The sequence below is a fragment of the Lepidochelys olivacea genome (assembly GCF_965140295.1).
Source record: "Lepidochelys olivacea isolate rLepOli2 genome assembly, chromosome: 10".
Taxonomy (NCBI): domain Eukaryota; kingdom Metazoa; phylum Chordata; order Testudines; family Cheloniidae; genus Lepidochelys; species Lepidochelys olivacea.
Genome location: NC_140420.1, coordinates 77,075,471 through 77,093,071, shown reverse-complemented (window position 1 = coordinate 77,093,071; position 17,601 = coordinate 77,075,471). Strand labels below are relative to the sequence as shown.

The 17,601-nt window shown below is 43.3% G+C and overlaps 1 protein-coding gene across 2 annotated transcripts in view; it reads left to right on the top strand.

The window, feature by feature from the left end:
- Positions 1-17,601, top strand: part of ADAMTS17 (ADAM metallopeptidase with thrombospondin type 1 motif 17) — a 254,629-nt gene that overhangs the window by 176,381 nt on the left and 60,647 nt on the right. For both annotated transcript variants that reach the window (XM_084641878.1, XM_084641877.1), the window contains 2 exons: positions 1,530-1,610; positions 11,641-11,798. In XM_084641878.1, coding sequence (XP_084498004.1) covers positions 1,530-1,610; positions 11,641-11,798 — 239 coding nt within the window. The remainder of the gene's footprint in view (positions 1-1,529; positions 1,611-11,640; positions 11,799-17,601) is intronic.

Sequence of the window (17,601 nt, the reverse complement as noted above, 5' to 3'; positions counted from 1 at the left end):
TCATGTTCTCTGTGTGTGTATATATATATATCTTCCTATTGTATTTTCCGCTCCATGCATCTGATGAAGTGGTTTTTAGCCCACGAAAGCTTATGCTCAAATAAATTTGTTAGTCTCTAAGGTGCCACAAGTACTCCTTGTTCTTTTTGATATTAGTAGATAGTTTGCTTTTTGCCTATCACTTAGACTGAAGATAGGGCTGAGCCTCGAAGTTTGGAGCAGAACCAACACATGAATGACTCCAAAGGTCAAGAGTGCCGCTGTCTTGAGGTTTTGGTTTTTGCCCATCTCTAAATTGAACCACAACATTTTTGAGTAGCAGCCGTGTTAGTCTGTATTCGCAAAAAGAAAGGGAGTACTTGTGGCACCTTAGAGACTAACCAATTTATTAGAGCATAAGCTTTCGTGAGCTACAGTCTGCTTAAAGTCTGCTGCAGTTTCCACGATATGCATCTGATGAAGTGAGCTGTAGCTCACGAAAGCTTATGCTCTAATAAATTGGTTAGTCTCTAAGGTGCCACAAGTCCTCCTTTTCTTTTTGCGAACATTTTTGAGGGGGTTTTAAAAGCAATAAATAAGCCACATGTAACTTACAAGTATCATTTTTTATGTTTTTACAATAATGTTTATGTTCTCTGATAAACAAACAATTAACCCTTATGGAGCTGAGTTGTAATTTTAGAAGGATAAAAACCAGTTGTGTTCTATAGAAATTTCATAGGATTCTATAGAAATTTCTCTACAAACCTAGAGAGTCAGATGCCCAGATGATTTAAATTGGCATAGTTCAGGGATCCAGCCCATAGAAAGTAATGATGAATGAGATCAGTCTTAGAGTTGGTTTGTTTTTTTTTTAAACTATCCTGGAGAATTAAATCCTGATTGTAGAATTCTGCAGCTTGGTTTAAAAGTTCTAAAGGAAGGAGATTGTCGTCGATTAAATTATATAGGACTGTTTCATAGGGACAGACATGCAAGTGAAAGCAAATAGATTTATACCAGTTGTCATCATTGACTCCTGCAATGTTTTAGTTTTAGCAGTCTCCCAGATAGCTCATTCTTTTCCTTAAAAATATGAATGATCATGCAGGTTATATCCCAAAGAAAGCTTTTTCAGAACAGCTGACACCAATGTTTTCATTTCAAAGCACTGACACGTCTCTTCCCATGATGTGCATTGTAACTACTGGCAAGCGCACCTTTGCTTCAGCTTCCAGTAGGATCTTAACGTATTCCGGTAGATGCCGCACATGAACAAAAATGATGCAAGGGAACAGATTTAATAGACCCAGCCACAAGCCAGAACAGTTGCAATTAAGGAATACATACGCATTTCCCCCTCTCCTCAAGCTGTAATGATTAGCCCTGGCTTGAAACTTGGCTGCCAAAACAGTTCCTACCTTTCGAGTGTTTCCCAACCATTACAAAAGCTGGACCGGAGTTGATTTTTTGGGGGATGATACTAAATTACAGAATGCCTCTGGCTGGCTGTGGGATACTCTCATCCATGTGACCTTTTGTTGCCCTAGGTTATATTGAAGCAGCTGTGATCCCTGCGGGTGCTCGACGGATCCGAGTGGTGGAGGATAAACCTGCCCACAGTTTTCTGGGTAAAAAAGAAAAATGCTTTGATTCTAAACTCAGTGTACGCTTCTGTTAAGCTAGCTTTCGTCTAAATGATCAATAGGAGTAGGTAGGCCACAGGGTTCATCATTTGCAGGAATTGCCTGCTAACGTTTCTTTCTTATTGCGATGTCTCACCATTTCTGTGGTGGTATGCTCAGCGTGTTAATATCGGACAGCAACAGGGGGGTGTTCATCCTGAAGGAATCCCAGAGCATTTTTACGTGCGTAGACGAGTCCCTGACATGCACTTTGCTCTGGGGTGGAACAGAGGATCTGTCTAATAACAGGCAACAACAATTTAGGGGGAGGAGTAAGGAAGAATGGGGCGTTCAGATGAAACAGCAGCCATTTAGGTAGGAAGAGCGTAGCACCCAGTTCAACCTAGTAGTGAGGAAGGACAATGCAGCTGACTCCCCCAACACACTTACCATGCTGCCAGGGCCACTCCCTGCAGTACGAGGTTGTCATTTTGCTTTACATCCAAGACCCAGCCCTGCTTAGCTTGTAATGAGCCCACAGGCCGAGATGGGCTGGCTGCAGCCATCGATCCAGTACTAATATTATTTATTCTAAATTTCTGTGAGGCAGCCAACTGAAATAATGGGCTTAGTCCTCCCCTCATTTACACTCCTGCAGTCCCACTGAAGTCAGTGGCATTGCACCTGTGGAATGGAAAGGAAGATCTGGCCCTGTGAGAGCCCAGAATATTTGCAGGGTCAGCAAATTCATTATAAAATTATTAACCCCTACAGTTAGGGCTGTACAGTTTCCTTGTAAATTATAGCTAACTGTAGAGGTTGATACACTATAGTTACGTCTACTACGGTACATATATGGCCCCCATCCTCATAGTATCATCCTCGTATCACAAACGTTAATGCATTTATCCTCAGAACACCCCGTGAGGTAAGGAAGTGTTGCAATCCCCATTGCACAGATGGAGAACTGAGGAACCGAAAGACTAAGTGGCTTGCCCAAGGCCTCCCAAGAAGTCTGTGGCAGAGTAGGGGATTGAATCTCCCTGGCTGGCACTCTAATCACTAGACCTTCCTTCCTCTCATCCAAACATATAGATAGATTCATGGCCATGTGGAAACACTGTTGCAAGCAAGGTAACAAGCTGAGCTGAGCTTTTCACTGTTTCACACTGTGCCACAATTTCATGTCACGTTAAGGCAGGAGAAGAGAACAATCAAAGCCGTCTCTTACATTTGTTGAACCTTTGTGGTTTAAAATTCCGAGCAGGTTCGCCTCAGGATCTTCGTTGCTATCGATAAGCATGTACGCCTCCTGAATCCTTTATTTTCTGTCTATTTACCCGTCAGTTTATCTGGCTCCCCTCAGCACAATAACTGAGTGCTTCCATTAGGGCCCGGTCCTGTAGCGTTTCCTCACCAGAGTATTCCCATTTGGGATAAACTGGGATTAATGGTTGTTTGGGTCTTACTCCGACCACTCAGTGTGTTACCACCTTACTTAGATATTGTACCCCTTTCGCATCCACATGTTCGGTCTCTTCCAGTGTGAGCTCTTCGGTGCAGGGACTGTGCCCTCTCTGATTTTGGGTGCTACTGGAACAAATAATAGAGAACGGTAGTAACTCCACATAGGCGAATGACCATTTTACGCCCTCTTTTTTACAGGAGGTGGAACTGAGGCACACAGAGGTGATGTGACTCTTGCCACGGCCACAAAGTGAGTCGGTGGCAGAGCTGCAAATAGAACCCAGGTCTCCTGACTCCCGTGTGCTCCTTCATCATAACCCTTTTTCTTAGATGCCAATTAGTTGCAAATATTAGGATACAAGATGCTGCAGAAAGCTTTCGCAGGCTGATTGTGTCTTAGGATTTTTGCACTAGTTCTGCTATTTTCCTGGGATGGCACCAGAATTGGCAAGGAACACTCAGCAAGAGTGCTTTTCCTGGGCTGTCACCCCATCTGCCCTATCTATCTTCTTGAATACATACCACGTGATGAATAAAGCTAAAATGCAATTAAGAAAAAACCAGCCCCTGTCATTTAACTCTGAGGTGGGCTGTGGCTTGTATTATAAAGCCGGCATTTGTGCCACCATTCCTTTGTAGGAAGCATGTGTCACTGTTGCTATTATTTCTGCTCATGCGGCAGCCAGTTTTCTGGAAGAAGATTATGCCTGCACATAAGATGTTTGACATATCGAACCATTGGTGGAACAATAAGGGCCAGTGTTTCCTCAAGCTTTGCAAACACTGGGCTTTTGGAAGCCAGTCTTGTTTGATTGTTTCCATGGGATTCATATAGAATGTTTATCAGGGGGTTTTAGTTTTATCCACTGGAGTTCTAGTACTGAGAAGCTTGCACTGAATATTTAGGGCTAAAGTCGGTCCTCCGTTACAATGCTGTAACCCTGCTTACTTGCACAGATGTAACCTCAACAAGTGTACACCAATAGGTTTGGCTACGACTGAGAGCAAATTTTGCCCCTGCATGCATCTGCCTTATCTAAAGATAAGAAATACTATTTCAGCTAAAATGAGACTCGTTCCTTCCCACAGATCTTCCTCCAAAACTTGAACCAATCCAGTTTTGAGATTCATAAAGGTCCAAGCAACTTTTCCCGACATATTTTCCATTTTTGCACATCTCTGGCCTCCTGCACCTGGGAGCAGGAATGCTGAGACACCTCGAGACAGGGATCTTCCCACAATACTTGCAGTCCAGTTTTGCAGAGTTGGTTTAAATGTCTGTGCCTTTACATAAAGGGACGAGAGAGTTTTCCCCCAGCTGCAGTGCACGATGATGCTCTTGCTACACTGAAGTTTCCCAATATTGTTTCAGCTCTGTAGTTCATGTTCAGTAACCAGGAGGATCTTACAGTGTCTGCAAAGATGTCTGTCTCCAATGTCCATGATCAGACAGGAAGAGATAGGCAGTGCCTTGTTAATCTAAACCCAAGGGTAGCAACAGCAAGTCTCCAACAAGATAATAATTTGGGAATCAAATTCCAGGCACTGTAGCTTTAATAAGGCACAGCGGCTCTGCACTCATTCTAACACAGGGTCTAACTTTGGAAAGATTCCCTGTGTTAGTTTCACTCATAAAGCGTAGTCCAATCAGGACTCGTTTCCACTCAGGGCTGGGTGCAGCACTGTGGAGCCCTGCTTAATTTGGAATCATTATTCCATTTGCTGGGAGCAGTTCCGGAATAATTTCCCTCCACCTACATTCAACCCACGCTGGCTGGCTGGCTCGGCTGGCTTTCTTGCTAAAGAACCACCTTGAACAGGAAACGCCTCGGCAGCTTGCATGAGCTCGGAAGTGAGTTGAAGGAACTGCAAGTGGAAATAAAGATCTGACTGGATGCCAGGTTTAGGATTAGCTTGATTAGTCAGTTCCTGTTTTCCAGCCTGAAAGGAAAAGAGAAGTTAAGGGCTTTTTGGTTTTGTTTAATCCTCTACTGTATGATGTTAAGCCTCAAAACCTACACATGAGACCAGGCAAATGCCTGCTACCTCCTGAGTGAAACCCATCCCAGTGGTAGTCTGACCTAGCTACTTACAGTTAACCATTCCTGTAGACACATTCCCTCTCCCCCAGAGATCACAATGTTAGGGAGACAAGACATGAGATTCAGGTCAGGTGAAGAGACTTGGTTTGGTGATTGGTGAGACATTTCTGGTGCAATGAGAAGATGCTGGAGGTTTTTGATGCTTGTGAATAATTGACTTGATATTGAGAGGCTGCATGATCCCATGGATAGTGCACTGAACTAGGAGTCAGGAGACAATGGGTTAGATTCACTGTCCTTGTTCTGGACCCTTTGAGCTGTAGTCTGGCCACAACTGCAAGTTGAGAATTCCCCTAAACGAAGGAAATTGTAAGACACTGCTGGACTAGAACCTGGGACCATGGGGGTTCTGAGCCACTGACCATCCGCATCGCCACTGGATGCTTAGGCTTGGTTTCCCCTTGAGGACCCCATGAATCTGGGTTCTGCAGGAAGTCCTGTCCAGCAGGATCTGAATGGTGGCCCCTTCCAGCTCACTGATTGGCTGTTGCTAGTTTTTAAACCAGGAAGCCATCATGGAGAGCTGTCTGAGCAACCACACAGACTGCCTGCCTGCTTCCGCTCCAGACCCTGCTTGCTGTAGATCGTAAACTCCAGCTTCTGAGCCTGGTTTGTTCTCGACTTTGCTATTTGCTTGCTGTCTGTAACCTGGCACCTGACCAGACTTCCTGATATCCTGATTCTGCTATTTACCTCCCGCCTTCAACTAGGTGCCTGACCCCCAAATTCCTGCTATCCTGACCTGCCTCTACACTGACCCCACTACTCAGTTTCTGACTGCAACTTAGCAACTGACCAGTGCCCACAGCCTGGCTCTGACAGGAATTCACATTTGGTGTAAAGCTGGCAGAGCTGACCCAATAAACCATCTGCCACCCCCACCTTGGTGAAGGGTCAGGGTCAGAGGTGGAGTTATGTTACTGTTATTCACAGCAGGCATATCATCCTGGGAGTACCACAGCCAACTGCTGTAAATTAGAGTAACCTTTAGTCTGCTCTAGATTACACTGAGGACAGGGCTGACTGAGGATCAGGAAATCATAATCTGTTTCCTGATTGAGCTCTCGTGTCCACACTATCAAGCAGATCTTGGCAGAGAAGAGAATCTACCCCCTCAGTTCTGTTCACAGCTCTGACATGCTCAGTGACCCTGCACACAAATTCTTCACCTCTCTATGACTCAGTGTTCCTGTCTGCAAAATGGAAATAAGGATACTTCCCCCTCCTTTGCAAAATGTTTTGAGAATCCCTGCTTGCAAAACACTCCATGCGGTAAGAGCTACATGTTTTTTGCTGTTCCTTAAAACTCGTTTTGCTTGGATGCTAGCAAGCGGGGATCAAAGCCTGCCAACCGTAAGACTCCCTCAAGTAAGACATGGTCATTCCCTAGATGGAAGACCCCAGAGATTAAGCATGGAGTGCTGGTGTTTCAGCAAGGGGCGATCTTCCCTCTGAATCAGAACTGATCCCTAGTCTTCGGGAGCTCAGCATGCTGCCTTTCTGCTCATTAAAGCTCTCATGGACCTTTTCACAAGAGTAGGCATGCTTGTCTCTGTATCTCAGTAAGTAGCCATCTTACAATAGAGATCATTCCATTCCACCCATGACTTTAGTTGGATACAATATTATCCCTGAGCTGGTCCTGTTCAGGGCTGCTCAGAGCCATTGCTTATGCCAGTTTCAGTCTGCAGCAGCACTGGATGCTTTCTGGTGGTGGGTAAAGTGGTCCCTCAGCAGCATTCTGGGGCTTCATAAAGTTTTCTGGGGTTTGCAGAAGGCACTTTGTAAATCGGTGAGCAAGAATGTCATGGGGTTAGACAAACGAGCCACGGAGAGTCTTGTTGAGCTGTGCTGCTTGCAACACATAAATACCAAGAGCTTGAAGGAAGGAACCAGTCTTGTGAGAGTCTTGTACTCCAGTCGGGGAGTTGGGGGTGGGCCTCAGTAACTACAACCCCTCCACTTACCTTGGATCCTTTGGGGCTGAGCAGTGGACAGTCCATGGTGGTAGTGAGTACATGGGGTGGCAGGCATGGTCAGGGGAGATGTACATTTTTCCTCTTCCCCACAGAGCTCAGACCAGAAATGTAGTACAGCCTAAGGTTGCGCCTTTCATGGCCCCTCTTCTAGGACAGGGATCCTCTTGTGGTGGGGGTGGGGCGTTGTGGCTATTATAACACACTCCACTGTAGAGCATGCCAGGGACCCAGAGAAAGTGTTGAGGCACCAGCCCTCTTCCTGGATCTCTTTCAACCTTCTCCAGATTCTCTGGATCCATGAGGCCAGACCTATTGCCAGTTCCAGCAGGGGAGTAAACTCTGCACCCTGTCAGAACACTTTGGTAAGAATCCCCATGAAGGAGAACCTCACAAAAATTTCCTCCTGCTCAGCCCCTCCTGTGCGAGGGGGCAATCTGGCCTCTAGTTTCTTGAAGCACACCTCTTAGTAATAGCCGTATTTTGGACGTCAAATGTTGCCTGACTACTGAGCAGCCACAGACAAGAGCAGGTCTATAGGCAATGGTCTCATGTCATTACAAACATGACTCATGTTAGATTAATGCCCGCACTCCCAAAAATCAAGTCAGCCATGTCTTGCCATTGACGGGGAGGTTCATGTCCTGACCTTCTAAGCATATTAAAGAACAACATGGAATGTAACGAAGGCTTCCAGAGCATGCTAGTTGGTGGGGCCTGATCCAAAACCCAAGCAAGCAAGTGGGAGCCTTTCCATTGATACAACTGTGTTTTGGGTCACACCCCTGCTCATTTAGTTAATTAGAAGCAAGAGTCATAATTTTGACAAAGTTAATAAACTGGGTCTCAATCACTAATGGTTAAGAAAACATTATTAAAGAACAGTCTGGCCAGGAGACACAGTTAACCTTGAAATTAGAAAACGATCCAGTGGGCGAAAAACACCCACAGACTACTCTGCTCAATAATACCCAGTATCTGGATGGGCAAAACAGTTTGGATACATGGCACTTGAATCTCCACAGAGATTGTGGCCTGGAATTTTCTTCCCATAAAATCAGGCTTTGCCAGCTTGCTCCTCTACTTCTCGGTACGCTTGCTTTCATCCCCAAATCCTTGGAATAACATTCCCTCCCCAGTAATCTGGAAGTCTCAAAAATTAATTTGAAAAGCTGCAGTTGTTCAACATCCCCACGGATGGAGTCATCTTTCAGTAGCTGGAGAGTTGAAGTAGCATTTGTACATACAGTAGCCTTTTCTGGAAGGAAATAGATGAAATTCCAAATACCTTTGCCTCTAAATAGTAGTTTTAAATGGCTGACTTCCTGCTATCTTGCTTTTACAACTGGGTTATTTTATGGAGAAGTTTTCTTTATGGTGCTGTCCTGATGTACACAACCCTTCCATTAATTTCAGTGGGATATGAAAGGGAAACAGGTTTGGACCCCTCGGGTATGTCTACATTGCACACTGAACCGTGGGTCTTTTATCCCTGTGTAGAGATACTTTCTGAGACTTGGGTCCAGGCCCTGTTATTCTGCAGTGTGGACATAGTTAAAGCTGCAGACCTGAGTCAGAAGGTCTGCATGGTGCAGCCATTAGCATGGCTCTGAGATCCAGGTCTACGATGCAACGTGGATGCTCAAGCATGGGCTTGGAAACACAGACTCCACAAGGCCGGGTCCCACAGACCCAGACTTAGTGTGCAGCATAGGTATAACCTCAGAGCTGTGGGGTATTTGTTGACTGATGGAGGCCTTGTTGATTTGCGGTTAACCCGTAAAAGGGCCTGATGCTAATCCCATCAATGTAAAGGGAAGGACTTTGATGGGCCTTTAGATCAGGCCCCAAATTAATAAACTGAGACCCTGTATCCAGCCTTGGTGTATTGTGCCCAGACATGAGAGTATATACATCAGTCTGGACACAATACGGAGCTTAGTGAGAGATTTCACCTAGTAAACCTACAGGGCTTTAGGCTCTGGCTAAAACAGCACTTCTCTGTCCATCCAAATGGATGCTTGTGCTCACAAGGCATATAGGCACATCCAGGCAGGTGGAAATTTAGCCCTGACAGGACTGTCAAAGGTCTAGCCCTGCACAGCATTTGCACACATGCACACCTCACAGAGATTTTCAAAAGGGGTTTTGGTGTACCAGGCTATTTTATCACCTGCTATGTCTGCACCTTTACAGCCTGACCTGCTTCCATCAAGACCAAGAGTTGCCAAGGCATCACTTGCCTTAACTCCCTATGTTGCAGGCCTGAGAGCAGACAGGACATCCGGCTTGATGCTGAACATAAGCTTGATGTAGATGGAATGGCTGAAAGCCACTTCTCTGTTTCCCTGATGCTGGCTCTGCCAGGACCAATATGGCCTCTGAAGTAATTTAGAGCAGCCTAAGGGCAACTCTAAATTGTGCTAGCTGGAATGGTCCCATAAGGGTCCCGTGCCTGGCTGAGGATTGGGCAGAACACCATACACGCCATCTCCCCCTGCCCCCGACACACTTTGACCCCTCCCTTATGATTCAGCTCTAAGAATTGGGTTAAAGAATCCATCCAACATCTTCATTGTGGAAGCCCCAAATAAACTAAAAATATATATATATATTCTTTGCCGCTTGCAAATCTCATAACCAATGCAGCGTGTTTTGTTACCCTTTTGCCTAAGGAAGTTTTAGGAAATTATTTTTCAGAAGTTAATTCTTTTGGAAAAACTTTAAAAATTACTAGGGGAAAATTGGGTTTCTGCACTTAGGAGGAAAGGTGAGAGTTGAGTGAAAGATGAGTGCTCTGAAAATGGTTGGAGTTCTGAATACATTTCACTGTTTACTGATTTCAGCAGGAATTTCTTGGGACCCGACTGCTAAACTGCCAGACTTCAATCAGTTGCAAGATGGGCAGACTAGATAATAATGTACAAGTCTGGTCTCATAAACCAGGAGTCTGTTTAAAGCCAGCAGTGTTTTCATTCTTTTTCACTCTACAGCTGCCAATTTCCATAGCTTTGAAAGTGTGACACAGCAAGTCTGCAAGCTTCAAGGAGAGAAAGGAAAGCATGAGATTAGTTTATGGCTGGTTTGCAAACCTCAGACAATCAAAGGGGATCAAATAGCTATTCCGTTCTATCCAGGTCTTATACTGTGCTTGCTGCTTTGGTATCCGAGTGTCTGGATTTATCTAATCTACCGGCATCAATAAGCTTTCAAAGGTTATGAAACGAGTGCTTAGACTTGAGTGTAATCTTTACAAAGATGTAGTTGCTTTGGGCGGAGGAAACATTAATTTCCAAAATCCCAAATGACAGAAGATTGCTTTCTAGAACAATTTCATTACTAGTGCCATTTTAAAATTTACATATATATATATATATATTTTAAAGGTAAAGCAATGTTACAGTTTGTTTATATACACATACCTATATAAATAAATGTAATGATGCTGTACATAGAATCATAGACTTTAAGGTCAGAAGGGACCATTATGATAGTCTAGTCTGACCTGTACATCTAAAATGTAGCTTTATTACTAATAACATATTAGATTATTATTGAAATAATTATATGCATCTGATTGACTGTTCACTAACTATCCTCTCTGTTTACTGTTTGCACTTCACTCAGCTTGAACAAGAAAAATGAGCTCGTAAGTTCCATTCTTTTCCTAGTCTGAATCTAGTCACTTTAGCTTTCTTGTGCCCTAGCACAATGCTCCAATACTCCAAGGTTATGTTTAAAGCCAAGTGAAAGCTCGTTTCATTGAAAGTTAATAGAAAATTTCCTAGTAATCCCAGTTGGTTTTACAGAAGAGAAATGTTGGACATAAACTTTTGTGACAATATCCCTTTAATATGTATGTTCTCCTGATATGCATTAAGTAGGAGATAAATTGTATGTTGCTCATGTTGGTGAGAACTCATTCTCTCACTACGGATTGCAGTGGGATGACTGGAGGTAGGAGTCCCCTAATGTAAGTTAGAGTTGGGCCATCTAGCCTGGTACTAGTAGTATCTTTACAAGGACACCATGTAATCATTCTTCCTTCCGTTTCATTTGTAAACTGATGCTGCACAGAACTGCTCCCCACTCCCGCCCCTCGCCCCCCTTTAATTTCCTGGCAGTGGAGTGACAGAGAAAATGTCTCGATGTTTAGAATCCAGAGGACTTTGATTCATTAGAAATCAGATCCGAAAAATTTTAAGGTAGCAAAACTTCAGCATTTCCAGCTTATGTGACATTGATGTTACATGATAGCAATTGTAATGTGATTCAAGATGCCTTCCTACACTGTAATACTGAATGTTCACAGTTTGGCTACCTGGTAACTCCTCAGCTAAAAGTAAATACTTGATTTTTCCTTTAAACTCCCATCTGCTACAAGGCTACTGCATCTTGCAGTTGAAGTGGGCTGAAGCTGAATCACTGTGGGTCTGTCTTTTAATTATGGAATTGCTTTCATTTCCTTCCATGGTGTTTGATTCTTTCCAGCTTTAAAAGATTCCAGTAAGAGATCCATTAACAGCGACTGGAAAATTGAGCTTCCTGGCGAGTTTCAGATCGCAGGCACTACTGTCCGGTACGTGCGAAGGGGTCTATGGGAGAAAATGTCTGCCAAAGGACCAACTAAAATACCACTGCACTTGATGGTAACTTTATATCCTTTGTTTATGTTTCTTAAGTGATGCAACATAAAGGGTTTATATCCATGCTCACAGTTCAACTTAAACTATTTGCTTCCTCCCCAGGGTTTTAAGGAAAATCTATTGCTTCTCCCCCTGATTTCTTTTGCAGGGTTACAGGGGGTAACACTTACATCTCACTTAAGGTCTATTTTGTGTCAGCTTGCAATCTCCGTAGAAGCTTCATACTGTGATGTACATTCATACATACAATCCAAACATAATGAGACATAAAGAAACTGGTATGGACCCGGTTTTTCAAGGCCTTCTGCGTTTTGTGCCCATAACCATTTGCACATGTAAAAGGACATTGGCTCAACTTCCTAGTTGACTCACACCAGTGTATGTTTCTCTGTTTAAATTACCTTTTTCTCACACAGGTAATAAAAGGTACAAAACACATGACCTGTGCAAATTTGGCACTGTATCTCAATTTACACACGCAAATCATCTTGACTTATATATTGACTAGGTTGAGAACTGTTACATTTCTTTGCTCCGGTTCAACATAGTCTTTCTATTTACACAGGATGTTCTTTTATAAACACTGAAGCTGTATGAGTCAAGAGACCTCCTGGGTCAAGAGATTAGGAATCTTTTCTCAGCTTTGTCTCTGGCTCAGTGTGTAATTTGGGCCGAGTCATGTAATCTCTCTCTGACTTAGTTTCTCCATCTATAAAATGGGGATAATAATACCCTGCCTCCCATGGATGTTAATACATGAGTGTTTGCAGAGGGCTTTGCAATTCTGGGATGGAAGACCCTATGAAAACAGTGTATTGTGAAGTAGGCACTGCTTCCTCTAACTTCTATTTTCTGTCCACTTTAATTTTTCTAGGCACTGTTTCCTTTCTCTGTGACTTTCTTGCCAGGATCTGCCTACCCCAGCCCTTCTTTAGACACGGCTAAAAATCAAATGGCTCTCTGCTTTTCCTCACCTACATTTTTTGGGCCCCTGTTAAATCTGCTTTGCGCTGTTCTAGTTTTCATTTTCATTGTACTGTTTGAAGAGCTCAGAACTGCCATGAACTTTTCACAAAAACGGTATAAGACTAATAACCCTTCCCTCTTCTCGGTGCTTTTCACATGCAGCTCTCAAAATGCTTCACAAAGGAAGGGAAGCGTTGTTATCCCCGTTTTCGGGAAGAGGTGTGGAGTGACTTGCACAGGTCACACAGCAGGCCAGTGGCAAAGCTGAACTGAGACTATTCCTCGGTATTCAAAAGGGCACATTTGAGGATTCTTGCAATTCCCTAACGTATTCATGAAAATCATGATTTGGGCATGTAAAGCTAAACATGTACAAAAGACTTGGGCCTATATTTTCTATTAGCTCTTTTTTAAAAGTCAAATTTCCATGGTGACTTCCTCAACGTTAAGAATGTCAGCTTCACAATTTTGCTTAGATCCAAACTTTCCACCCTGAAACCAAACCCCTTACAAAGTAGCCTGTATATTACTGAAGAACTGTCTGTCCTCAGGGTACCGTATAAAATATGAATTTGCATGAGCTCAGGTTTGTAAAAATGTTGTGTAAGATTCCTGTGCCTTTTGTGGCTAGATCTGACTATTCTGACTGTTCTCCTCGGTTGAGGCTCAACAGCAGTAGATTCTGGTGTTGTCAGGAATGGAGGTTGTTCGTAACTCTGAACAAAACATTATGGTTGTTCTTTCAAAAGTTTACAACTGAACAGTGACTTCATACAGCTTTGAAACTTTACTACGCAGAAGGAAAATGCTGCTTTTAACCATCTTAATTTAAATGAAGCAAACACAGAAACAGTTTCCTTACCTTGTCAAATCTTTTTTTAAAAAACTCCCTTTTTTTAGTAGTTTACGTTTAAACACAGTACTGTACTGTATTTGCTTTTTTTGTTGTTATTGTCTCTGCTGCTGCCTGATTGCGTACTACTTCTTCGAGTGCTTGCTCATGGCCATTCCAAGTGTACAGTCGTTGGAAGGTTTTTCCCCTAGCGGTATTCATCAGGTTGGCTGTGGAGCCCCCTGGAGTCGCGCCTTCCTGATGGTGTATATAGGTCCCTGCCGACCCACCACCTCTTCAGTTCCTTCTTACCACCAGTGACGGTCCTTGGAGCAGCTCTCTTCCCTTGCTCTACAGCAAGCAATCACCTAGTGGGCTTTCTCTTGTTGTGTATGTAAATAGTTAAAAACTTAGTATTAGTTAGTTTTCAGTAGTTCATAGTTAAAATAAGTTTTAGTTGGGGATCCTCCCCCTACCATGTTTTCCCTCCCAGGGACCGGGGCATGCCTTGGTCTCAGGGGTTCAAAGCCTGTGGGTTCTGTCTGAAAGCCTATGCCAAAGGGGGACCCACACAACTCCTGCTTTCCAGCCTGGTTCTGCTGGCCAGTCAGTATTTGCTAACCCCATGGTTGGCCGCTTTCTCAAAAGACTAGATAGACTGTACCCTCAAGTAAGACAGCTGATCCCCCCATGAGATCTCAAGGCTGATGGGCCCTTCTTCTGAGCCCCTAACAACATGCTTTCTCCTCTATCTTTCCCGGAAAGTGGCATTTCTGATGGCTATAACTTTGGCCAGGAGGGTGTCTGAGCTTAAGGCCTTGACGTCCGAGCCCCCTTATACTGTTTTATTTTATAAGGACAAGGTACAGTTGTGGCCACACCCGGCTTTCCTCCCAAAGGTAGTTTTGCATGCAAATCAGGACATTTTTCTTCCAGTGTTCTTCCCTAAACTGCATTCTAGTAACCGGGAACGAATGCTCCACTCCCTGGATGTCAGACGAGCGTTAACTGTTTACACTGAGTGGACAAAGCTGTTTAGAAAATCAACACAACTCTTCATCACAATTGCTGAGCAACTGAAAGGGCTTCCAGTGTCATCCCAAAGGATCTTTTTATGGATCACGACCTAGCAAAGATACCTGCCCCAGCATTAACAGCACACTCCACAAGAGCGCAGGCTTCCTCAGCAGCACTCCTGCCACAGGTCCCCAGGCAAGACATCTGCAGGGCAGCGATATGGTCATCAGTCCCCACCTTTATGTCGCACTATGCCATTACTCAGCAGGCGAGAGATGATTCTGTATTTGGCGGAGCAGTGCTACGGTCTGCGACTCAGTGAACTCCAACTCCTCCTAGGAACTGCTTGGGAGTCGCTTACTTGGAATCGACATGAGCAAGCACTCGAAGAAGAAAAAATGGCTACTTACCTTGTTGTAACTGTTGTTTTTCGAGATGTGTTGCTCATATCCATTCCAAGACCCACCCACCTCCCCTCTGTCAGTGTATCCAGCAAGAAGGAACTGGTTCCAAATGCAGTGTGTGGTTGACCGGTCAGCTCATAACTCTGAGGTTCTACTGCAATACAAACTGACTTTTCAGTCTGCTATTAATAGGGGTGATTTTTCCTTTCTCTCCCTCTTCCTCAGATATGCTTTAAAGATGGGATAGAGACCAGAATCGGACCATTAGAACAAACATGAAGCCCAAAGTCATTGGGAGAATAATAAACAAAGCTCACTTAAAACAGCATGTAATTTATTTGAAACTCTTTTCTCGAGTCAAATATTAATCTTTCCCCTGAAATAGGATAGTGGTTTTAATTCTTTCAACACAAGAATGAAAAGGATGGTTACCAGTAACTTCTAAATAGAAAACTGTTGTCCAAACAACGGTGGAACACACTTGACTGACAAAGAGCCAGAAGCCTTACTGAATCCATTGTGACCTGCATTTGAAATCAATTACACGTACACACACACACATGCATGAACACACACATATTGCATGTGGCTATGAAATGGGTTTCATATGGGCCGTTAGATTCACTCATTTTGTTTCCATGCTGAGATAATAAAGATCTCATTTAAGGAGCTGTTTTTTAATACTTGGAGCATTTCTCCAAATGTGTTACTGTACGTATATTTCTTTGATAAATGAATGAATGTTTGTGTAGCTAGGCCTATGCTAGACCTCCTCTTGGCAACAGAGGGCAACCAAACACTCCTGGAGCACAGAGATGCTTTAAACATGACTCTTTCCGTAGTGCAATAGATGAGCTGCTCATACCTCGTGTCTTAAATAAAGTCAGGACAGGAACTGAGTTCTCTCCTGACTGTTGCCTAATGTTTTGGATTCTGCAGAAAGCTTTGTAAACATGATGATCGTGTGGTCCATCGCGGCCTTAACTTTGGCTTCAAGCTAAGAATAAAACATACCTTATAGTGATAGACTTGAGTGCAATCTATTTAGCTTAACAAAGAGAAGGTTATGGGGTGACTTGATTACAGTCTCTAAGGAGGAAGAAATATTTAATAATGGGCTCTTCAATCTAGCAGAGAAAAGTCTAACACGATCTATGGCTAGAAATTGAAGCTAGACAAATTCAGCCTAGAAATAAGGTGTCATTTTTTAACAGTAAGAATAATTAATCATTGGAACAATTTAGCGAGGGTCACGGCAGATTCTCCTTCACTGACCGTTTTTAAATGACAGTTGACTATTTTTCAAAAAGATCAGGTCTAGGAACGTTTGTGGGAAGTTCTATGGCCTGTGCTGTACAGGAGGCCAGTTTAGATGATCACAGCAGTTCCCTCTGTCCTGAGAATCTGTGAAAAACAAAGTTTCCTCTGTAACCAAAGCAAAAACTTGTCTTTGTTTCCCACTCCTCATAGAAGGTACTTTTCTGTCCGGACTTGTTTACTGTGGAGATCAACTAAACGGTGCAGAGAGCCTGCTGTCCTTACAGTGCTCATCGTACAGATATACAGGGAGTCAATTGCTGCAACTCCAGTGGAATTGGGCAAAATTTTTCAGATCGTTTATTCACAGAAGTGTAGTTTTGAGTTGACTGAAACTATTAGCAAATTTGGGTCCAGTTTAGCAAATAGTTTTGGCTGGAAAAAATTTGACAACAGTCAAAACATTTTGCTTCAATTTCATTAAAATGAAACTTTTCATTTTGAAGTCTAGTTGGGATTTATTTTGGAAAAAAACTAAAAAAAGATGGAAACTAAAAAAATGGAAAAAACAAACAAAAACAATTCTTTCAGGTCAACCTGCAATAAAATTTTGGGGAGATTTTTTTGTTTCGGCTACTGAACCAAAATATCAATTATTCAGACAGCTTTAAACTCAAGTCCAGGCTTCCAGCACATGTACAGTCATTTTATGCCCCATCCCAGGTCAGAGGTGCTTATAAACCCTATTTGATTGGGGCTTTTTAGAGGGTTGAAGATGTGTTTCCAGAACAATGAAGAGTCAAAAAGGAGCGTACCTGTGGCTGCCTGGTGGGTTCCTGTTCAAATCATTGTGTTAATGCTACTGGGGTTATATTGTAATAGTAATTATGTCTGTTTTTAAAAATCACAGAGGCCACATCCTCAGCTGGGTGTAAATTGCTATAGGTCCATTAACTTCAAAGGAGATACTCCAATTTATACCCCCGAGAATCTGGTCCAGAAAATAGATGTGCTCCAAAGTCAGCTAGTAAAGCCCTCCCGCCTATCTTTCATCATAGAATCATAGAATATCAGAGTTGGAAGGGACCTCAAGAGGTCATCTAGTCCAACCCCCTGCTCAGAGCAGGACCAGTCCCCAATGTTTGCCCCAGATCCCCAAATGGTCCCCTCAAGGATTGAACTCACAACCCTGGGTTTAGCAGGCCAATGCTCAAACCACTGAGCTATCCCTTTTACATAGCACAGTAATTCAGATAAAAGATGCAGTGGGTCTGTTTCTTATCTCTCACTGGTTTTACACCAGTGGGACTCCTTTTACCAAAATTACTCA